Source organism: Lucilia cuprina, chromosome 6 (assembly GCF_022045245.1).
Source record: "Lucilia cuprina isolate Lc7/37 chromosome 6, ASM2204524v1, whole genome shotgun sequence".
NCBI lineage: Eukaryota > Metazoa > Arthropoda > Insecta > Diptera > Calliphoridae > Lucilia > Lucilia cuprina.
The window spans coordinates 61,719,664-61,745,101 of NC_060954.1; the positions used below are offsets into that span (position 1 = coordinate 61,719,664).

At 27.3% G+C, this 25,438-nt stretch overlaps 1 protein-coding gene across 5 annotated transcripts in view; it reads left to right on the forward strand.

Annotated features, from left to right (window-relative positions):
• LOC111680041 overlaps positions 1-25,438 on the forward strand; it is a 146,934-nt gene that overhangs the window by 104,630 nt on the left and 16,866 nt on the right. For 4 of the 5 annotated variants that reach the window (XM_046955146.1, XM_046955147.1, XM_046955151.1 and 1 more), the window contains 4 exons: positions 1,235-1,288; positions 9,507-9,631; positions 9,938-10,093; positions 24,515-24,973. In XM_046955146.1, the coding sequence (XP_046811102.1) occupies positions 1,235-1,288; positions 9,507-9,631; positions 9,938-10,093; positions 24,515-24,973 (794 nt within the window). The remainder of the gene's footprint in view (positions 1-1,234; positions 1,289-9,506; positions 9,632-9,937; positions 10,094-24,514; positions 24,974-25,438) is intronic. The other variant, XM_046955148.1, reaches the window with a different exon arrangement.

Genomic DNA, 25,438 nt, shown 5'->3' on the forward strand with positions numbered 1-25,438 from the left:
TTGAGAAATTTATGAAATTTTATTTTTTTAATTAAAATTGTAAAACAAGCACAAATCAACAAAATAGTTTCCATTATTAAAGACTTCTACTACACTACAGTTCATACACACCACAAAAAACTCATTGAGGTTTTTTTTTAGTAAAAACAAAACATCATTATATAATTTTTAATTAAAATATCAGACACGTATTCGTATGAAAAATCTATTTTAAGTATTTGTTTAAGATTTTAACTCGTTAGTTTTTATTCAAAACTTAATTTAAAAACAAAGCTTTATAAAGCATTATACTTCAGTCCACTATAAACTAGTCTACAGTTAATGAAATTGAACAAACTACAAAACAAATATTAAATTTTATGTTTCACTGTAGCTTAGACTATAGACAAGACTGTTTTCTGGAGCAGACGTGGACTATAAGCAGTGTATATTTAGTCTGGAATAAAGACCTGTCTATTGTCAGGACTACAGAGCAGTCTATAATCTGATCTATAGACCAGTTTATAGTCTGGTCTATAGAGCAGTCTATAGTCTGGACCTCAGACCTGGCCAGAAATTTTTTAGTTTGGAATATAAATCAATATAGTCTGGACTGCAGAACAGTCTATAATCTGAACCAAAGGCCAGTGTATAGTCTGGACTATAGATAAGTATATACTCGTAATCTGAACTGTAGAGTAGTATATATATAGTGTGGACTAAGTAGTAAAGCTGTGGTCTACAAAGCTATAATGTGGTCTATAGTCTAAATCTCAGGCCTGACCCGTCTATATACCAGCCTTCAGTTTGAACTACAGATCAATATAGTCTCGTCTATAAAGGACTATAGACTAGTTTATAGTCTGAAATATAGAGAAGTCTATAGTCAAGACTACAGAACAATCTATAGTCTCGACTATAGAGCAGTCTATAGTCAGGACTATAGGGCAGTTTATAGTCAGGAATATAGAACAGTCTAAACTCTCGACTTTAGAGCACTCTATAGCCTCGACTATACTATATATTGTATAGTCGCTTTTTTATGTTTGTTTGTAATTGATTTCAAACAGTGTCATCGTTTTTTAATTTTACCAAAAATTTTGATTTTTTTAAATTATTTTTAAAGTATTTTACTAAAATGTTATAATTAACAAATTGATAAACTCATATTTTTATATAATTATCAAATATCTCAATTATTTCCCCTTCATTTCAAAACCAAAAAATTTGAATAAAATTATTTTAACAAAATCAGTCAACCTCGCTCAAATCAAATGTATCACGCCGTCTCAACTGTTTTAACTTTAAGGTAAAATAAAAAATTAAAACAAAATTAACCAAAATAAATCCACAAAAATCTGTAGAAATTGTATAAAAATTAAGCTAGAAATTAATTAATCATAAAATAATAAAAAAAAATATTTAATTTGTATATAAAATTATTAAATATCTATTAAGCACCAACTGCCTTGTATAATATATAACCCTGTAGTTTTAAAAACCCTTAATTTTAGTAAAAGATTATTGTATATAGTACTTCCCACCTTAATCCTTTTTAATGCAACTTTTTTTAACTATTCCCTCCCCAAAAAATATAAAAAATTTGTTTGTTATATACATATATTTCTTAGCACATTGTATGTTTCCTTTTTTTTACTACAACTATGTCCTGTCAAATTTATTGCATACAAACATACAAATAGATTTTAGTTAAAAATACAATACAAAAAAATCCTTTTAAAATGTTTAGTAAACTGTTAACAAAAAAATGTTCAATTTTATCTCTCAAAAATTTTTTTACAGATTAAAAACAACTAAATTGTTGTAACAGCAATTTCATTTTTATAAATGTTTGCCCCTCTTTTCGTTTCAGTATTTCAAATTGTTTTTTGTGCAATTGTTTAAATTGAAATATTAAAAAAAAACTAACCTTACCATCATAAACAAAAGAAAAACACCTTTGAACTCATTGACATGTGAAATTAAAAGTAAAAACCATATAGAAAGAAAAAAAATATATAAACTCCTGCTGATTAAGTGAATAGAAAAACCTTTTAGAATAACATAGAATGAAGGTGTACTTAAAATTACTTTAAAAATTATAAAGAAATTTTGAATAATTATTTTTTTAAAATGTAATGTTTGAAAAAACCCAGCAGAGACGATAAAAAAATCGTTAAAATTTATATTGATTGTATTAAGTTAATTCTACATTATGAATTAATGCATTTTTAAAAGTGTTTAAAAATTAAATTATTTTTCGACTTAAACTCGATTTAACAAACTTAGCCTACCTTCTATAATCTCCCTCTTTCTCCTTTAGCTTTTGTTTATTTTTTAGATTTATATTCAACTTTAATTTCAAAAAATTCTAAATAGAAAAAATCGTTTTTTACATTTTTTATTTCTTGTTGGACTCTATTGTACATATATTGTTCATAAATATTTAATTTTTCCTTTTTTTCTGTTAGCAAAATTGTCCACTTTAATGCTAAGCAAACATACAGACAGTGGGGAAAATTAAGGAGAAATGAGAACTTAAACCCTTGGATCGAACCTCCAATCTTTACTTCTTTAGTCAAAGTTTTTTTTATCCAAAATAAGAAAGATTTTTGTTTTCTAAAATAGTTTAAATTCAAAGATAAATGTCTCAACTTTTTTCTTTTTAAAATGCAATAAACTTATCTACTCTCTTATATAAATGGACTATGGAACTTCTAATAGACCTTTTTAAAGTATTTCCCTTATACTGTTTCAAATAAAGTTTTATTCAAAATAAAATAAAAGATTGAAAACACACACAAACAGAAGTCTCTTCAAGAAGACAAGAACAAAAAACAAACATGTGAAATTAAAAAGAAATAAAAACAAACAAAACAAAAAACAAAGTTAAAATGTACAAAAAAGAATGCATAAAAGGAAAACTAAAATTACACTTTTAGATTTATGAGACCGTAAAAATTACAGATTTTTTTAACTGCTGTTAAGGATGATGCTAAAATTATGAAGTTTTTTTCTGTGATATTTCAAAACAATCACAAAAAAACTCATAAACTTCTGCATGTTTACACTTAGATGGGAATGTATTTTTTCTGCAGTTTATTTAGCCTTCTGTCATCCGATTTGGGGGTGTTATAATTTTGTAATTTTATGGCTACGTAACCTAGAATTGTTAGGAAACTAGTTTATATTCTGTCTGGCTTTAATAAGTAGTTCAGCATGAAATTGTTTTTATTAAGGTGACTTAAATGCTTATTGAAATTGCATTAACCTATACATTTTTAATATTTTAAAACTATCTTCTATAAGATTTTAGGGATTTGCTAAGAGTTTGTAAATATTATTTGTTACTTTATCTTATGACGAAATTTAAAAATCAAATCACATTAATAAAATATGACATGAAATTGCACAAGTTAGTGCTTAACTTATGCAATCTGTCAAAAACATTCGCAAACAAATGCAAAAAGGCAAAAAAATACAAATTATATAAGTTTGAACGCTATATTGGTTTGCGTGGAATCTTAAATATACTTACATAAGCAATACTCAGCGCCAGGACAATAACATTAAACATCTTTTTACACTAAATTTTGAACAATTAATAGACCGCTTAGATTGTTGTTATTTTAATAATAAATCCAATAGTTTTTCAACTACACGTATGAGTTATATTTTTTCTCTCACTATATTTAAAAACAATCATACGTACAGTTTTATTCTGTGCATGTTAGGGTTCTATAAATCGACTTTCGATTAATCGACTTTTTGTCGAAAAAAGTCGAAGTCGACTATTTTGTTCCATAAAAGTCGATAACTCGACTATCGTCTATAAAAATGTCAAAAAATCAACTTTGTAAATAAAAGTCGAAAAAAGTCGCAAACTATAATATAGTAAAAAAATAGTCGAAAAAAGTAAAAGTATAGTCGAAAAAGATCAAAAATAGTCAAAAAGTCGTAAAGCCGGAAAAAGTCAGAAAATGTCGAAAACTCGAAAATAGTAGAAAAAATTCGAATGTTTAAAAAAAAGTGGAAACAAGTCAAAAACTCTAAATAGTCGGAAAAACTCAAAAAAAGTAAAACAATAGTCGAAAATAGTCAAAAATAGTCAAAAAGTCGAAAAATGAAAAAAAGTCGGAAAAAGTTGGAAAAAAATCGGATAAAGTGGGAAAAAACTACTATTTATAAAATACTAAAAGTCTAAAATTCGACTTTTATATAAATGAAAAAAGTCGAAAAGTCGACTTTTAGCTAAATGCAAAAATTCTAAAAGTCGACTTTTCGTTTCAACTATAGAACCCTAGTGCATGTTCGGAATAGACAATTTAAATTTTAAAATAATGCTTATTTTTACTTAAAAAACGTTTAAATCTATTATTGTATTATATATAGCCCTAATACCTACTGACTTGACTAATCCACAGATAGTCTTTCGACTTCATTACTAAGGAATATATAGACAAGTCTATTGTATAGTACGCAGATAACACTATTAACTTATCTATCACTAGTACAATAAAAATTTAGTGTTTTTCTAGGATGTCATACCTATTGACTAGCGTAATGCACTAGTTTATCTATTTCTTAATAGATAAATATTGTTGTAAAGTTAAGTCCATAATATACTGAATATATTTATATTTCTGATATTTCTTAGTATTTCTTAACAAACAACTAACTAAGAATATTAATGTAATGCTTAATAAGAAAATAACTTTTTACCATCATGAACTACATACAAATAGACACTGCAAATAATGCAATGTTAAAGAACTTTTAAGAAAAAAAAAACCCTACAAAAGTACTAGCAAAAAACAAAATCGAAATATAAAACTAAAAGGCACAAGAAAATTACAAAAGTTTTTCCATTGGAAAAGTTGTTTGTTTCTTTGTTGAATTCATTTCTTATATTTCAGCTTTTGCTGTGCAACCAAGCAACCCACAGCAACAACTTTTTGTGTTGAGTATCATTTCATGTAATGTTGCTGCATTTTTTACATTTACACCATTTCATAAGTAAATACACAAACAAAACCATGTTGCCACAAACGCCACAAATACCAATGCAGCAAAATATAAGTAGAACAACAATAACTAAAAAAAGTAGACAATCACTGCCCCAATAGACCGTATTTGTCTTATGAGTATTTAGAAAATATAACAATATACAATACGCCCCTTTAAGTATACCTTACAATTTATTGTTGTAAGTGTTTCTTTTACTACAACATCAAAAACACCAAAATATAGAAATGATAAAGTACAAAAGTTTTTAAATTTTGTTGCTATGTATTTGTCTTGTTTTAAATAATATTTATTTTCCAAAATGAAATTTTATAACTTCACCAACTCTAACAAAAAATTTTTTTAACAAATATTAATATATTTGGTATCCTTAATCTTTATGAATTTTTACTTACCAAATATGAAAATATTACTTTACTTTTTTTATAACTATAGATAAAATATTAATTAAAAAAAATGTGATAAATTTATTTATAAAGTTAAGTTTCTACTGCTTTTTGGTAGAGAAAGTTTTCTATATTTTAAATAAGTATACGCCCAGTTGAACATTGCTTAGAAATCAATTTATTTCTCTAACAAACTGTTATTATTATTATTCAAGTAATAAACCATTTTGTAGTTTATATATTTCTCAATTAAAATAGGAATATGTACCAGAACTAAAAGTTAAATATGTATTTATGCAAGTCAATACCTATGTGCATAATAATGATGTAAATTTGACATTGCTTAACTGACCAATTTTTTCCAATATAAAATTTTAGTGACAAATAATATTCGAATGTTAAAAACTACTTAAATCATGAAGCAAAAATTATGTAACATTAAAATTTCATCATTTTTATATGATATAAAACCAAAATATATATATAAAACCAAAATATATATAAAAACAAATTAGCTTTGTTAAATAAATTTATATAATTTATCAACAATTTCTACTAACAACATCAAACTGTTCTATTTATAAATAATAAACATCATTAGTTTAAATAAATTATTTAAATTAAAATAAACTTGGTAAAGTTTTTTTTAATAAAGCTAATAAAACTAATGTGCTAAACAACTTTTCAGAAAAAAATCAATTTTAAACCGGCATGATTTTTCTAGGGAATTAAACACATAATTTTGCTTTTAAAAATAGCAATAAACTATGAAAAATTGTTATGGTTTGAAACACACAATTAGTTTTAAAAAAATAACTAACTTTCATTTAGTCATCATATTACTTTTGTATATCATGTAATCCCTGAAAAATCTAGCTATTTGTTTAATTTTAATTCATGTTTATTTATTCATTTGTGTCACCTTATCGTATGAGTAATATTTTATTTAGTTCATTCTAATATGAAGGAAAAAATCAAACTCATACGTACTGTTGTATTTTTATTATAGTTCAGAGTAGAGATGGAAATGGGATATAGTACTTACTAAATAAATACGACTAACTTAACCAAAAATGTACTTTTTTATTTATTTCTCAACAACTGGCACTCATGAAGGCGATGAGACTTCTGACTAGACTACCGTCTACACTATGGACTAGTTAAATGACTAGACTATTGAAGAGAATAAGATGTACTCGACTGTATAGACTATGGATTAGTCTATTTATCAGACTATGGAAAAGTCTATTGACTAGGACTTGTCTAATGGCAATAGACTAGTCTAGACTATTGACATGACTATGGAGTAGTTTCTTGCCTTAAATATAGACTAGTCTACTGACTCAATTATGGACTAGTCTAGGCTATTGACTATATATTGACAAAATCATTGAATCTATGAAACGTTAATACACTAGCCTTTTGACTAGACTACCAGTAAATGAACTAAACTAGACTAATCTGTTTACTTCAATATGAAGCAATCTATTAACAAGACTATAAAGTAGTCTAGTGTCTTAACTTTGAAATAGTCTAGTGACTGAACTATGAAGTAGTTTATTGACTGGACTATAGACTAGAGCAACTAAAGTAACTAGCAGCACTAAAGTAAATTAAGGATCAGATTAGACTATTTACTAGACTAAGAAGTTGTCTATTGGCTAGACTATGGAGTGCCTTAACTTAACTAAACTATGTAGTAGTCTATTTACTAAACTATAGAGTATATAATTGACAAAACTATGAAGTAGTCTTTTGACTAAACTATATAATAATTATGGACTAGTATATTTATTAGACTTTGGAGTAGTCTACTGATAAGGAAATAAACTAGACTATTTACTAAACTAAAAAGTAGTCAATTGACTAGACTATTGACTGAACTATTCATAGTATAGTAATAACTAGTTCATAGTATAGTAATGAACTAGCCTATTAAGTAGAATATATCTGGACTATGTATGAACTAGTCTAGCCAATAGATTAATAAGTGGCTTTTTTACGGCTAGTCCATTGACTAGAGTACGGGCATCTTCTAAATTAAGGACCTGTCAATTGACTAAACAATGGATTGTTTTATAAACTAGACAATTAATATATTTACAATTAATATATTTATTATGCATTTATCTATATATGTATATTTGTTTTGTTATCAAAAAGTACCAAAATAAAGTACAAAAGTACTGAATATTAATTCATGTTTCAGATTCGTTTTATTTATTTAAACTGACATATTGTATTTAATGGATTCATATATTTTATGACAGTGTTTATTTTTGCACAAACAACAAATACAACAACACAAACTTCAACTAACTCAATTAACATGAATGACATGCAATAATTAACAGGTGTATAACTACATGCATATATGTATATATATGTATATAAAAATGTATCTCTGTATGTTTGGGTAAATAAATAAAAGAGTTTGTAAAATTGAAATTTACAGTTGATTTTCATAAATCATGACATTTGCACACATTTAGTAAAAAATACAACATATATTTTTCTAATATTTTGCATGTAGTTTATTTTAAATATTTTTTTTGTTTATTTATTTTAAATTAAAATCTTTATTTTTAAAATTTCATTTTAAATTATCTTAATTAATCATACTCATACTAGTATTTTGTGCATTTAGTTTAAAACACCTAACAAAACCAGTAGATTTTAATTTATATAATTTGATTATTTGTATTAAAATAATTTTAGCTAGAAAATTATTTTGATTATACAAATAATTTATAAACAACATTTAGTTGTGTATGCGTGTGTGTGTATACCCAGAGTAGATAAATAATTAAATAACCGTAATGGATTTATGAAAGCTAAATAAATATAAATTTATATTTATATGTTTGTATGTACATATATATTTATGCAATTAAACTGGTAATTTGTAAATAAATATATAAATACATTTGTTTATTGTGTATATAGCAAAAGAAATGAGTAAATATTTAAATAATAAATCATAAGAGAAATCTATTATCTAATAAATCTTTAAAATTTTAGCTAAAATACATTTTTTTTATACTCAGTTCTAGGTCTTATGTGATTTATATTGTATAGAAATTTACTTTTTATTTGATTTAAATTTTAATTAAGTTATTAATTATTTTCATTAAGATATTATAATTTTCCTAAATTAATATCTTTATTATTTTGTATTTCAATATATGGTGGTAGATTTTAAAGGTATCCTTTACAAGTTTAAAATTATTACATTTTGGTATTTTAACAAGAGTTCAAAATATATTTTCACATTCAATATCTATGAAATTTCATTGTCATGATAAAAACAACTTCATATGTATGTCAAATATTTAAAAAATAACATTTTGTTGCATACTTTACAGGGTAATAAAACCTTATCTAAAATATTCTGGCAACATAAAAACATTTAATTGGATATTGACCAAAAATCAACCAAACAAGATGTTTTTAATTTGAATAACTCATGGAAACATTAAAAAAATATCGTAATTTGCATACAACTTTAACAATATCAAAGTTTTATATGTGAATGTATCTATCAGGTGAATTGTAGTTAAACACGAAAAGGAAACAAAATATATTTGTTTAACAAGTGTCATTTCGTGTTTTTTTCCTTATTTTGAATAAAACTTGTATTTTCTGTTTTATAGAATACGATTTCAAACTGTTCAGGGGTTCAGAAATTTTGCCTGAAACACACTTGAAAATACAACCAAATATTCAGTGATAAAAGCCAATACACGAATACATGACAATGATAAATGGTTGAACAAAAATATCTCTTGTGCACTCTGTTCACCATAAAAAGCAATTAAAATATTTATTTCTCACCATTGAATACTAAGAAAAAAATATGAAAAAAATAAAAATTGCCCCTAAACAAAAACCACCCACTGGGAGCTAACAAAGAATAACAAGGCCAGTTAACTGTCTGTAAATAGTTTCGAAAGTTGGTTTTTAGAAATTTATATAACTGACGCTAGAGTTTATGTTGTTTTTTTATTTTGTATTATTTATTTTTCATAAGTTGTTGAATTTGTTTTATTTTGAAAGATCCTTTTGATTAGATTGTTTTAGTAATTTTGTTTTTCTCTTTTATTTTCTCTCTCTTAGACGTAATGGAGCCGCTGGCAGTTCATCGCAGCCATTACGGCCCAATGAGGATGGTAGCCATCATTTACAGGAATATACTTATAAAAAGATAACAGCCTGTGATGTGTGTTCACAAATATTAAGAGGTAAATGTTATGGAATTTTTATTTCTTGGATTTGACTTTGATACAAGACATCAAGAGGAGCAAAAACTTGAATAAAGTTAGATAAACAAAACGGTGGGCTTAAACTTTAAAAGTTTGGACAAACATAGCCACAAAAATAGACATAAACACATACAAAATACATACTTAACCCAATATAAATTCAACAAACACAAAATTTTCCTCTTAAAATTCTTTTAAATCTTTCCTTAAACGATTTTAAAATAAATCTCATTTTCTACTTCTACAACTATACTTTATTAACTTCTTTTTTTCTCTCTCTCTAAGGTCACACACGTCAAGGTCTACGTTGTCGTATATGTAAGTTAAATGCTCATGGCGATTGTGCCTCGCAGCTGCCACGTTGTCAGCCAAAACAAAAATTGTTGAGACGTCAAAAAAGCACTTCGGAATTGGAAAATCGTATAGATATCGAGGAAGAAAGTGAGTATTTGTTTAAAAAAAATTTCGCAATAATTTAAAAAAACACCGAATTTTACAACAATTTAATTTTTGAAAATAAAAAAATAAATATTAAAAACAACAGCCAAACGCTTAAAATAAGAGACAAAAAAGGTCATAACTATAAAGGGCTAGTAGATCCTAATCTATAGAATTTCTTTCTTTTTAATTTACAAATTTAAACAGATTTTCGTTTGTTGATTTTCTTTTTCAATACTTTCTTATTATTTACTAATATTTTTGCTGCATTTTTTTCAATACTTTTTACTTTTGTTATTTCATAATAATTTTTTTTAATTTATTATTTTTATTAAATTTTATTTTTTTTTTTCGTACTCAATTAAAAAAAATCTATTTAACATTTTTTCTTATTTATAATATACTTATATGTAATATTTAGTATAGTATTTGAGTTTGGTACGATTGTAAGTATGTGTGAGTGTGTGTGAGTCTGTATCTAATAAAATCAATATTGAATGAATCTAAATGCTTTTAACCAAAATAACCAAATGTTGGTAAAAGGGATGTTATGTTATTGACACTAAATTGAAATTGATACTGAAGCTGATATTTGTAACAACAGCTTTTAAGTGTATTGCGTTTTCTAAAATTTATACATATGTATATCTTAAGTATAGGTAGGATTAATAAATGATTTTTGTTTCTAACAAATGTTAATCATTTTCTTCTTTAACAAATTTACTTTTTTTTTTGTATTTTTAAGTAAAATTAAATAAAAATATATGGTTTTAGAAATGTACAAACTGTGTCTAGACAAAGATGTTGACAAAGTTATAGTTCAAAGAAATTGACATATACGTGGGTATTGACAAGTTATTATGAAAAAGACACAGATATTTAAATTGATTTTCATGTAGACATAATATTGACATGATATAGACATAGACATAGTATAGACATAACACAGACATAACATAGACGAACATATAAACCACATAGACATAATACAGGCATAACATAGAAATAGCATTGACTAACATCGACATTTGAAATGTTGATCCCTAATAGGATGTCTTGGTCAAAAAAATACTCGCAGTTATCAGTTGTTACGTGAATTGGCTACTTTTATTGGTCTTGTATTGAAGTCAAGAAACAGAAATATATTAACGTTTACCTAATCACAACTAAAACTTTCAGGCAAAAGTCCGAATAACGGAATGCGTAGAGTGTTTATAACAAATATGACGCTCGGCTTAATATATAAATCGATAGCCAGAAGGCAATTAAGGCGATATCAGGTGATAAAGTTAAGTCTAAGACCGTATTGGATTGTTAAAAGAGCTTTAACTGAATGTTCTCCCAGGGGTAAGGTTTACAATGTAAAAGCTTTAAAGGGAAGAGAGCTAAAAAGAGTTTATCCGAGGAACGCAAAACGATTCGTCGCAACGTAAGGTGAATTAAAAATGAACATGAAATATATCTATATCACAGACATAACATAGACATTTTACAGACTTTACATAGACATAACGGAGACAAAACATAGACATAACATAGTCATAACATAGACATAACGAAGACATTACGGAGACAACCCCTAGACATACCATAGTCATAACATAGACATAACGGAGACAAAACATAGACATAACATAGACATAACGTAGACTTAACACAGACATAACGAAGACATAACGGAGACAAAACATAGACATACCATAGTCATAACGAAGACAAAACATAGACAAATCCTAGACATCACATAGACATATAAACTTAAGCATTAGTATTATGAAGCTATGACACTATTCTTCTTAGCCCCGTTAACCCCACCTCTGGTTATCGCTTAACCGAAAGTTATTCTGCCGATTAAAATATTTTTTGTATGAAAACTGTCAATTTAACCTTAAGAATAACTAGACATTGTGTTATTGGGAGTTAAAAGTTCAAAAAAAAATTTATAAAATTGACATAAAGTTTCCAAAATTCTAAACTAATTCTTACCTTAACAGAAATACAACAATTAAATTTTTCTTAAATAATAATTTTTATCTGCACATGTGAACTTTCTCCTCCTTCAGCACTCACATTATTATTAAATAATAAAATAGCAAACAAGAAGGAAAAAAAAAGTAACATAAAATTGATTATCAAATATTAAATTTGAACATTTATGGACAGTAAATGTTCAATGACCATTTTGATTTTTTTCTCTCTTTCGATTGTATATAGCAAACGTTATAGCTCGAAGATATTTATTTCACATTATACTTTTTTTATTAAATATTGATTTTATTAGATAAAGAAAACATCAAAATAATAAAGAAGAATAAAATACCATAATATTGATAATAAAAATATATTTATATACGAAAAAGAAAGTACTAAAATAAAAAAAGGACCAAAACACATGCATACTACATACGAAAGTTTTACAAAGGAAAAGCATGATGTCAAAACAATAAATAGTATAAATGGTTGTGTATTACATTAGATTACAAAACATTACATTTGATAACACACAATACACATTAAATGTTAACAAAATATAATAAAAAAAAATAGTAATAATATTAATATTAAACCACTGCCACAACTGCTATTTAAACAAATTAGAAATTAAATAAAAATAAATAAAATTTTACTTTATCAGTCAATTTTATTATTCAAACAAAGTGTTTGTCTAAATGAATATATTTCTTAATATTAATATTAATGTATATGTGTATTGTGTATATTGGAATGTGTGGTGACAACTTAGTAGATGAGGACAATACAGATATGACGTTTCAAGAAAATGAGGCAACTGCAGCAGCGTCATTGCCAGCGAAAAAATTTCGTCAAAAAACACCTTTCATCGAACGCATTGCTCAATTAGGTATTTGGGACAAAAAATAAATCAAAACAAAATTAGTTATTTATTGATACCGAAGCGAATCAATTTAGATGTATTGCTTAAACAAATTTATTATATATATAAATACTTAAAAAAATGCTAACTAATATATATATATTTACAAATAATTATTAACTATTAACTATAAACATATACTAGAACTTAGCAGCTACTAAAAATCAAATTTCATTTAAATTTTATTTTTCTGTTATTTGTAACAAACTTGGGGTTTATATAAAGTAAAGAATTTTTTAAATACTATATTAAAAAAAATTAAAATTTACTAAAATGTAGTTTTGAAAAATATTATATTGGAATCTTGTTTTATTTATTAACTACTATTATAACCCCAAATGTTTGTGTTTTTAAGCCAAGTTAATATAAATTGCTTGCTTTTTATACATAATTTAAATTATCATTTAATAATTTGAAATTTACACCAACACTTAAAAAACAATGAAACAATTATAAATTAAAACTCATACAATAACAAATTTAAATTTCAAATATAATTCACATCAATTTATACTTTTTTGTTAGAGAACAAGAGCAACGAAAAGTAAATTTGGAAAAATCTCAAAAATTAAGCATTTATCTTGTTCCCTCTTATGTTCTCTCACACACATATAAATGTACAAAAATATATATAAAAATTTATTATTAGTGGAGCATGTGTTGAAAATCAACAGTTAATAGTCAATGAAAAACTTTTTCATAACTCTCAGCTTCATTATTATTTTTTTATATATACATATAACTAAAATAATTACAATACAAACAACAATAACAACAACTAAATAAAAGTTATCGAATTATGAATGAAAGTTTTTGTATGAATGTGAAGCGTGCTTAAGTGTGTGTGAGACTTTTTTAAGGTGATATAGGAAAATAAAAATGCACATACATATGTATTTAGGCGACTTGGTTAGAATTTAATCATGATTGTAAGAGAAATATACATTATTTTTTATTATTTCTGTTTTTTGCTTCATTCATCTTTACAACACCATTAAAACCAAATCAATTTTACACATAATTTAATATATTTATGTTCATTAGGGCGGTCCTTAAACAAAATTTGTTCCTAAATAAAAGATTACATTTATTAAAATAAAAAAATAAAAGTTTACATTTATTTATCAAGGAACAAACTAAAGACTAGGATATATTGTAGACATAGACTAAACTATGAACCAGACTATAAAAAAAATTATAGACTAGACTATAGACTAGACTATAGACGAAACTATAGACTAGAATATAGACTAGACTATAGACTAGAATATAGACTAGACTATAGACTAAATTATAGACTTGACTATAGACTAGACTGTAGACTAGACAATAGACTAGACTTTAGACTAGACTACAGATTAGACTATAGACTAGACTGTAGACTAGACTATAGACAGGACCGTAGACTAGACTATAGACTAGACTATAGACTAAACTATAGACTAGACTATAGACTTAACTATAGACTTAACTATAGACTAGACTATAGACTAGACTATAGACTAGAATATAGACTAGACTATAGACTAGACTATAGACCAGACTATAGACTAGACTATAGACTAGACTATAGACTAGACTATAGACTAGACTATAGACTAGACTATAGACTAGACTATAGACTAGACTATAGACTACAGACTAGGCTATAAACTAGGCTATAAACTAGACTAGACTACAGACTAGATATAGACTAGGCTATAGACTAAACTATAGACTAGATATAGACTAGGCTATAGACTAAACTATAGACTAGATATAGACTAGGCTATAGACTAGACTATAGACTAGACTATAGACTAAACTATAGACTTTACTATAGTCTAGACTATAGACTAAACTATGAGCTAAATATCAAAAAGTAATTACTAAATTACTGCATATTTTATGCTTAAGATCTGTTAGTTGAAGCTTAATTATTAGCTAATTTTGTTTTGGACCACCTTAATTCATACAGATTTGAGTACTATTCAAGAGTTAATTCAAGCAGTATTTTATTAAGCGACTTGGTCACTATTATCAACAGCATAATATAGAACTCATGTTTAAAAAAAATACATTTTTAAGTGGTATCAACCATTCTTCATCGCTATATAATGTTTATAATAACGTATTAAAATAGATAAATTTTAAATATTATTGAAATAAAATTATCACACATAAAAGCTATTAATTATTTTATTTTATTTATTAAACTTTAAAACTCACAAATTTTTTTAAGTATTTTCCTAACAAATATCATCTAAACATTCATATTTTTAATTTAAATAGAAACTAAATTATTAACATTTATAAAAATACCTTCATTTTAAATTCTATGACAATCCTTCCTCGTTAACATTTGAAATCCTCATGTGAACCAAAAACTATTACAAAAAACCAAACCAATACATATGTATATCGGCTAATGAAATTTGATGTAAAATTAATGCAACCCTTCCCTTCAAAAATAAATTAAAAAAAAACAAATCAAAATAATTCGCATACCAATTCACTTCACCACCCCCACGAAAACCAAATCAATCGAAAAACAAAAAAAAATCATCTCATATTGTATTAGAACTGACCGATATCGATCAAGTATATCGCGTTTTAAAGCAAGCTGGCGAACTTAAAAACGCCACTATTGCAGCTGATAAATCCGTCCAAAATACAGGCTCCAAAGGAGGCGGCGATGGTCAACAACAACAGCAGCAGCAGCCCGATATACCCATTGTTAATGTGCCCGAATGTCCCGAACGTTCTGATCGGCCCTCAGCGACAGGCAGTGCTGGAGTTTCTGGTTCGTCAGCAACTCGAGTTGCTCGAGGCGTACGGCCACCGCCAGTGCCTATGCCCATATTGGGCGTTCAATTGCAACAACAGGAATTAGCCCAACAAAGAATTGGTGGAGGATTAGGATTGCCAGTGCCTACACAAGATATATCTAGTAGTTCAGGTCCGCCATTTAGAATTATACTTTTCAACTTGTTCTTAATTTTTTCTTTCTACTCGTTCTACTACTTTTACCTACATTCTCAAGTTATTCTTTACGTTATCCATTACTTGTTGCCCTTTTGCGTTACACTTTTTTTTAAATAAAACTAGTTTTTATTCTTTTAAATAAAAACTAAATATATATATTTTTTTTAAACTTTTGCCAAAAAAAAACATAAACACTACAATTTTATTCTTAAGTACTTTTTTTATAATTATTTCAAACAACCAACATGTATACTTGGTTCCTTACGTTTTTTTGTCCCTCTTTAAGGAATATAAAAAGTTTTTCTTTAAACTTTTTTTATAGTTAAATCTTCATCTTTTTCTACTTAAAATCCTTCCTGTTGTTTTTTTATATATATATTTTTTTGTTCTTTAATTAGCTTTTGTTTTGTTTTAGTCTTAAGTTTCAATTTATTATTTTCTTTATTTTTTTTAATTATTCTTTTCATATCTTTTTGTTTATTGCCAACATTATTTTTCTTCTTTGTATTAGATCTCTGATTTTGTTGTTATACATATGTAAAAAGTTATTTTATTGTTTTTGTTTTCTTATTGAAACTAATTATTATTTTTTAATTATATTCTTATGAAAATTTTAGAAAAAAAGAGATAAAGTTGAAAATATTCCCAACCCAGCCCTGTTTTTTTATAAACAAATTTCTTCTGCCACTTTGTATTTTTGTATTTCTCCTGCTACTAACTTTATATATACCTGTTGATCATGATTAAAATTGTATTTCTTAACATTTATTTTTAATCACAATTTTAAACACCATTTAGCTAGTGCGTTAGTTAGTTAGTTTAGTTTTAGTTTAGTTCATTTTGCTTATTAGTAGTTAGTTATTTGTATATTTCCTGTTAAATTATATTAAAAATTCAAATTTCATTTAACATTTACACCAACATACATACATAAAAGTGAAAATATTAAGGGTATTCACAGTTTGAGGTTTTTTTTAAATTTGTTTGTTATTCTATAAATAATTACATAATTTGTATTTACTGTATTTTGCGTAGATTTAAGCAAGAAATTTTTACAACTTTAGGGTTTCGTTTAATCACAAACTATGAAGACCTTTATTTTCTAAATATATTTTACCCAATGATTACAGAATTGTTTAGGAATCGAAGTTTGAGATTATTCAATGATCTATTAGTTCTCGAACCTGTTCTCGGAAATACCGCTATTTCCAGTTTAAAATAACCTTAAAATTTTATTCATTTATTTCACATCAAAAAAGACCTCTAAACCTTTACAATTTATTTTTTTAATATTTGTCATTTCAAAAGTTATTTGTTCAATTCACATTTCTGTGATATAATTGTAACGTAATTTCGTTGTTAGTGTTTATAACCATTTTATGGAGTCCTATACCCACCATTAACTAAACCAATTAAATCAATATCATTTTCAGAATCCTTAATTCACGTCCGTCTATCCATGTCTATACCTACAAAAATAGACACAGCTACGTATTATACAAGTAGGCCGTAATGTACGTCCCATTTTAAACCCTAGCACCCTTACAAAGTCCCCCTTTGAGAAAACTTGAACGTCACTAATTATTATATAAGCATTAATATCGATTCATATATGACGTGCTATATATAGCCTGTAACAGAAAATGATCGTAATAAAAGAAAAATTCAAAACTAATTATATTTATATTAATAGTTACAATTTTTTCTACATACAACGATACGACACTGACTGTGAATTGAACAACTATCAACTTTTTCAGATTTTACAAAATTTTTTTAAAATTTGTCAAGATAATTTCTTACACTCTGTTTTTGAAGCAATGCGTTTTCCTAGAAAAAGAGTGCTCTGTATCGATCGAAACAAGATATAAGTTCTAGGTTTCTTATGAAGGGGTTTAGTCAAAACTTTTTAACTAGTACTTTTTAAAAGGCGGGGTGTCTGTATATTCTCGGAAGTATACGGACAATGCTCTCTTTTATACTCTTTGATACTCTTTTCAGACTTCAACAGCTCTTAATAGACCTTTATAATATCACCAAATACAGAGCGAACCAATTAGCTACAGGTTCCATATGATACTCTTGCCAGATTTCAACAGCATTTGTGGCTGAGACGGACTCAGTATGCAAAATCATCTATCATGAAATGAAAAGGGTATTTTCATAAACATTCTAGATGATTATAGATAGCCTAGCAAAAAATCTTCAACTTTTGGTAATGAGTAATTTAGATAATGTAGTTATTTAATACATTACCTGGTAATGAGTGGTCGTTATCAATAACATTATTTAATTTTTTTCAATGGCACTTGTATAAACTTTATATGTACTTTTTTGTAAAAACTATTCCAAAAAGTACTATAAAATAACTTGTTAATTGAGCACTGAGTAAGGGAAAAGACTAAAAAATTAAAAAAATTTTGCCTTATCAATTAAGTGATGTCCGTCTGTCTGTATGTTTGTTGAAATCAATTTTTTAATGAATAAAGATATTTGCAAGTTTCATATCTTTAGTGTTATAATGAATACTATGTTCGATATGTATAACAAAAGAACAATAATCAAAAGTTTCCAAATTAAACAAAAAAAAAACCGAAAATTACCTAAATATTTCTATAATCATTGTGTAGAATTATCAAACAAACAACACATATACACTAATTTAAAAACACCCAACAAAAATATTTCTACGACTTGTATTATTACAAATTTTATCATATTTATATACAAAAATAACAAAAAAAATTAAAAATTATCATATTTATATATAGCACCTTGAAACTCTTTAAAAGTATTTAGTTAAAATATTCAAATATTTAAAGCTTTGCTTAGAAAAAGTGTTAAATATAGTAGATAAAATTTTTCTTAAATTTAAAACTTTAAAATATCAATAATATTTTTATATTTATAAAATGATGTACTTAACATATAAACATAATATAATTAACTTATAAAATACAACTAAATATTTATAAATTGTCTGGTTTGACTTTATTTAAATTTTGTTTATTTATTTTTATACTTTATTAAGTTTTCTTTTAACTGCTTAATTTGTTTAATATAATTTGTTTTAAGCTTTCAAAAAAAGGATAAAATCCTAACTCATTGAAATAGGCAACTGCGTTTTTTTTTCTTCTCTTTATTTTTCAAAGGCTACTTTAAAGACCTAAAAAAACAAAATGCCTTAAGTTTAATTTACTACGATTTTAACCGCCATAAATAAACAGCAAATGTAAAAAAATGTACATAAAAACAACTCGTTACATAAATTAAAAGAAAAATTGTAAAAAAATAGCAAAATCTTAGCCCTTAACAAATTATCCTAAAACCTTTTAGACAAATGCATTACTTACATTACATAGACAGAAATATTCCAACAACATATAATAAATAATAGTTATCATATCTTTAGGCTTATGTATTCTAGTTTGTTGAATATCAATTCCGTTTAACTGTTAAGTCAACCAGAATCAAAAAACTCATAAAACCCATAACTTCTTAAAAATGTTATAATAGAAACCGATTTTATGTTGGTAATAATAGTGTCACCACAAAAGACATTAGATTAATGTTAGAAAAAAGCTTTATATACGCCTCAGAAACAAAAACAAAAAAATTTACTAACACACATACGTACTGGGCCGAATGCAGGCAATAGCATTCACCGCCATCAATAATATTTTTGTAATGAAAATTCCTAAAAAAAATATTCAACCAAAAATACCACTAACAAATGAAACAAATAAATGCTTGTTTCCGTTTCCTCTGTAGATTTGCTTCGTACACACTTACACTTATTTGTACTCACTCCTAAAGGCAGGCAACACAAAGTTTGTTGCTGTTTTTTATTACTTGCTGGTTTAAGGCTGCGAAAAGTACAAGAGAGAAATTTACGAATTTTTCAAACAGACAAACACACATAAAAATAATAGATTTTATGCAGTGGTATTGTAGATATACCTTTTAAAACCCCGATGTTATTAGTGCCATCTTCTAAAAGGGACATTTTTAGTATTTTATATATATACATTAAATATCGTTTTAATTTTAAAAATATAAAACACAAATGCTTTTTATAACCATACAAAATTTGTGAGCGTTAATTTCACAGCCACGCCCATTTATCATGTTTTTTTAACTCTTGAGAATTCTCATTTGATCACATTTTAAAGCAAATTTATGCTATACAAATTGTATATATTTTAATAATACTTTATAAAAAAGCTAAAATTGCCTAAAATCCATACATTTTTTATATAAAAAATTGCCTAAAATGCATACATTTTTTATGTAGAATGTAGGCGTATCCTTATTATGAAAACGACTGCCAATTAAACCATCTCGATCTTGTAAGGCTCGATTTAGCTAGTTATTTTTTATATTGTTATTATTATTTATTGCTTTTTGTTGTACTCAGGAATTTTAAAATTAGCTCTAATGAATACTGACCTGACTATTCCCCATCATATTCTAGCGTCCCACTACACGAAGTAAGAGATACCGATCGGGTTTAGGAATCCAGCATATGCTGCTTTGTACACAGACCTGTTTGAAGAGAGAATTATCTAACCCATTAGGTATAGGATATATCAGTCATTAAACCAACATTCTCTCCCGCGATTTTGGGTATTAAACTACTGCCACTACGTGGATCCCGAAGGAACCTCAACCAACTGACCAGCCAGGACATAGTCCTGCAGGCAACTGGCCACCTGTAGTGCCAGATTATATGGTGCTCTGGTTAGACCTCATGCCAAATCATTCCGAGGCCAAGCCAAGGATACATTTGACATCACCAGATTGTAGTCCCGGCAGACTAGAAGTATTGGTAGCATCTCTTTACCCCGGGATTGCAATACACCATGATGGAGATTTTATCATGGAAAAATGCCCCCTGGTTAGGGGCCCAAATGGAATATCTCATAAACTCAAAGAGATCTTCCATATTGAGAGACTTTTAGAACGGTTCTTACTCTTTTCCAAATAAAAATTGTAAATGTATTTGTTCATTTGCTTCTTTCTACTGTTTGCCACACATTTATTTGGGCAAGTGAATGGTTTTGAATTTAACACATTAGGTCCTCTTTGCCATTTATACTTTAGAATGACAAATATATTTTTTTGGCATTTATTAAATGTTAGTCCAAACACCTAGTAACACCAAGACCTCCTACCCAATTATCAGATATATTTCTTGCTTAATGTCTGTGTACTTTGGTCTCAGTCTCAATGTTTAAGGCAAAACTTTTGTTCAAGTGCGTTGTACGAATGTGTGTGGGTTTTGTTTATTTATTTTTTTGTTCTTTTTTACTTAATTTCATTAAATGATTAATGCTTTTTCGCAAATCTCTGTATGTGGCCTCTGTGTGTAAATGCATTAAAACATTTTGCTGAACACCAGCAGAGCTAGAGGTTGATAATAATCTGGTGGCATTAAAAAAGACCTCACATATAAATTTTGAAACTTGTCTAATAAGTTTCCTAATAACAGTCTTAATTAGGCTGATTAGAAGATCAGTATGAGGAAGCTTTTGTGTCTTGAATGTCTTGTTACTTTTGTTACGTTTTGGTTTAATTTATCTTAAAGAGTAGAATTATAAAGATAAAGATATATGTATGTATACAATAAATATCTAAAAATATCAAACAAGAGTTTCAAATTCAAATTAATAAAATTAGTTTTAATTTTTGATTGCAAAAGGAATGTGTAGTCAACTGAACAAAATCTTCAACACAGCACAGCAAACAGGACTCGTAAAAATATTTCAAAATACTAATTATTCACTAGCTACTCTGAGTGTTCACTATCAATTATAAAACAGAAAATAGCAAAATCAACTGCTTTCTAATATGTACTTACTAGTAGTAGCTACAACAAGCCTATTTACTAGTTACAGCAGTAAATATGTAGCTTAAAGCTCTAAAACATAACCTTGCATTTTGTTCTCTTTTGACTATTTGCTAGTCTGTAGGATATAAAAATATGTGTATGGGTGAATAGATGTGTGTGTGTGTGAGTTCATTTGCTACTTCTATGCCATTCTTTTCAATAATGCCACAAGCACCATTATGCCTTTTAACAATGTTTTAATAGGTCTATAAAATAAATATGGGTGAGAACATTCTTGAAAATTATGTTTAGAGAAAAAACATGTTGTATTTTTTTTCTACTTTTTCATCTTTTTCACTTATTTTACCCATAAGTATGCTATGTTTATATAAAGGATTATAAAAAATATACTATTATAAGGTTATAAATGCATATGTGACTAAAGGGAGCTAGAAATAGAGTGTGTAATGTGTGTGTATGTGTAAAAGAACGAGCATTCTGGGTTTGATAATAATGATAATAATAAGAGACAAATTTTTATAGTTTATTCTTATGACACCCTTTTCCATATTTGCCAACATTTTATTGGTTTTATACTACAAACACGTTAGCAGACATCATTGGCATGCACACACTGCATACACTCCCCACTAACGATAAATGCTTATTATAGGAATATGACCAGGATTTGAAATGTCTATATGTATGAGTAATTTTTTAAGTAATAAAAGTCTTTTTAACCATCCATACACCAGTACTGTCTAGAGTTTTACCATTTTTAAATTAATTTCCTTAAACTAGTTAACATATGAGTCTGTAGAGTCTATACTAGTCGAAAGATATGTACATAGAATCGACCAAATAAGTATACATTGACTAGTCATTGGAATAATATGAAGACTAGTTTATTGACTATACGAAATACTAGTTTATAGGATGGTCAAAACCAATTGGCAAGTCCATAGAATAGTCAAAAGACAACCCCAGAGGCTAGTCCAATACCTAGCCAATAGAAAAGTCCTTGGCCCTACTCAAGACAAGTCCACACACTCTTCGAAAGACCAGTCTTTAAACTAGTCAATTGATTAGAATAGACTAGACTAGAATTAGACTTGAACAGATTAGTCAATAGACTAAGTTCCAGTTAAAATAGTTGTGCATAGACTATTTGATATCCTATACCATAGACTAGTCGAATTACTTGTACATAGACTATTGGATATTCCATGTAATCGGCGAAATACTAGCCCTTATAAAGTGGATAGATTAATCCTTAGAACAATTGAAAAACCAGTCCTCAGAATAGTCGAAAGACTACTCCACTATTCGGAAAACCAGGTTATAGACTAGTCGAAATCCTAGTTAGTAGATTAGCTAATTGACTAGTCGTTGTATGAAATCATACAATCGGTCAACACCGTCATCCTACAAGTTATTTTTGTAAACCTACATACATACATATATAGACTGGTTGCCTGGGTGAAAATAACTTTGTAAACGTATGTATGTGCGTGTTAATTCTTTTTTGGCACTATTTGATAATAAAATGATTTAAGACTTTATCATTTTATGCTATGTGGTAGTCATGGAATAACTTAAATTTTGTCACACACAATACAATTTTAACATTTTCTAGTTCATGTGAAAATTTGGTCTATACAAACAGGAAAACGTAAACCGTGTATATATGTAACTTCCAGGAGTAGTATTGTACAAGTTATAGAATGAATTCAGCAACTTGTATAACATCAATAGCAGTATTAGACATTATGCTGCTAATGTCTGTATTTTGGTATATGTATAAGGTTTGTATAACTATGTGTGTGTATAATATAGTGTAAAAGCTACAGTTGTTGTTATTTGAAATTTGAAAGTCTCAATTTATTTAACCAACAAATAGGAAATACAGTGAAAGCTTAGAAATCGACAAGCAGCCATTGCCTGGAAGCTAAAAATCACAAAATTTTTTTAAAGCTTCAATTCTTTTACATAATTTTCCACAATTATCCATTCTCAAGAATTTTACTGTATTTAAGTGGCTAAAAGTATGTATGTGTGTGTAGGCAAAATATGACCACAATTATGTGGTTTTAGTGGAATTGTTACCAACAAATACTACCAACTGATTATACAACTAAGTATAACAACAACAAGTTACACCTACCAAGACTACAAGGACTAGAACGACAGTAGGATTACAACAATAAAAATATAATAAAAAAGTAAACTGCAATGTAATGTTAAGAGGCATATACTTGAAGTTTAAGAGGCAGTTAAACAAACACTTACAACAAAACTACTTTATAAAAGTAATAATAAGGACACCAACAACAACAATAAGAATAACAATAAGCTTCGAAGTAGTCTTTAGTAGTGAAAAAAGTAGTTAACTTAAAATTTGTTATTTCCGTATTTAAGCTAAAAGGTGTTATGAGTACAAAAAAGGATTAAATTCCATAGGAAAATAAATGTTTAAGCTTAATCTGTGGGTATTTTAGAGTTGTAATTTTTCATAAACTTTAAAACGAAACCATTTTTGAAACCTTTAAGCCTCTAAAGACTCTATTAACCATTCTTATTTTTACTTGCTTGCTTACCAAACAACCCAACAATTTTACACACCAATACCATCATTGCCCCTTTTAATACCACTACCACCACCAACCATCTCGTTAAAATCTGGTGCAAATATTTTCTTTAAAATCTGTGTACCTTCATTATTTTCTCGTACGAGTAGTAGATTACCGTTTATTAAACATGGCACAAATGCCATCTGTGGCCAATATGACAACTGCCGCGTATTTAAGTAGTGGCATTGGTATTAATTATTATGCAACATCAGCCACAGCCATGTTGCCAACCGGTCAAACAGCTTCACTACAAATGCAACAGCAGCAACAGCCATCTACATCAGCAGCCTCGGCTGCCTCAACATCTTCGAATTCGGCAGCTGCTTTGGCAACCACAATTTGCCAACAATTGCCACAACAGCAGCAACAACAACAGTATCCTTATATGACTTTGCAACAGCAGCAGCAATTGCTAACGCAACAGCAATATCATCAGCAACAACAGCAAATACTGCCAGCAGATTCGGGTCTTCGACGTCGTCTATTTGCTGGTTTTCGTCCAATGTCTGGTTTTGGTCGCATACGTTCACGTTCATCTCAGCATCGTTCAATATCATTGCCTGAAAGTAATTACATTGTAACATCTTTTCTACTACAACTACTACAACTCCCCCATTACCCCTACTAGCCCTTTTCCTCCGTCTACATTTGTTTCTGTGTCACTCTTTATGTGTGTGTATTTCTTTATATATATTTAATTTTTTATTTGTTAAATCTCACTTTGAAACGATGTCGTCATGTAAAATCTTGTGAATATGTATTTATATTTGATTAAATTTTGCAGGGAACAACTTTCCACCAAATTCCATTTATAGGGAAATAATTTTTGTAATTTGTTTTAATTTTAAGTGTAATTTTTATACCCTACACCATTTGCAACACTTTTTATAATACTCGAACAATAACTAACAAATTCCAGTAATTTTCTTTATCCCAGTAGTCACTCAAAAGTATCGTTTACTCGAAAAGATGAAGAAATGGATTATTCATGTAATAATCGAAAATTTTCACACTTTAACATATGTACACAG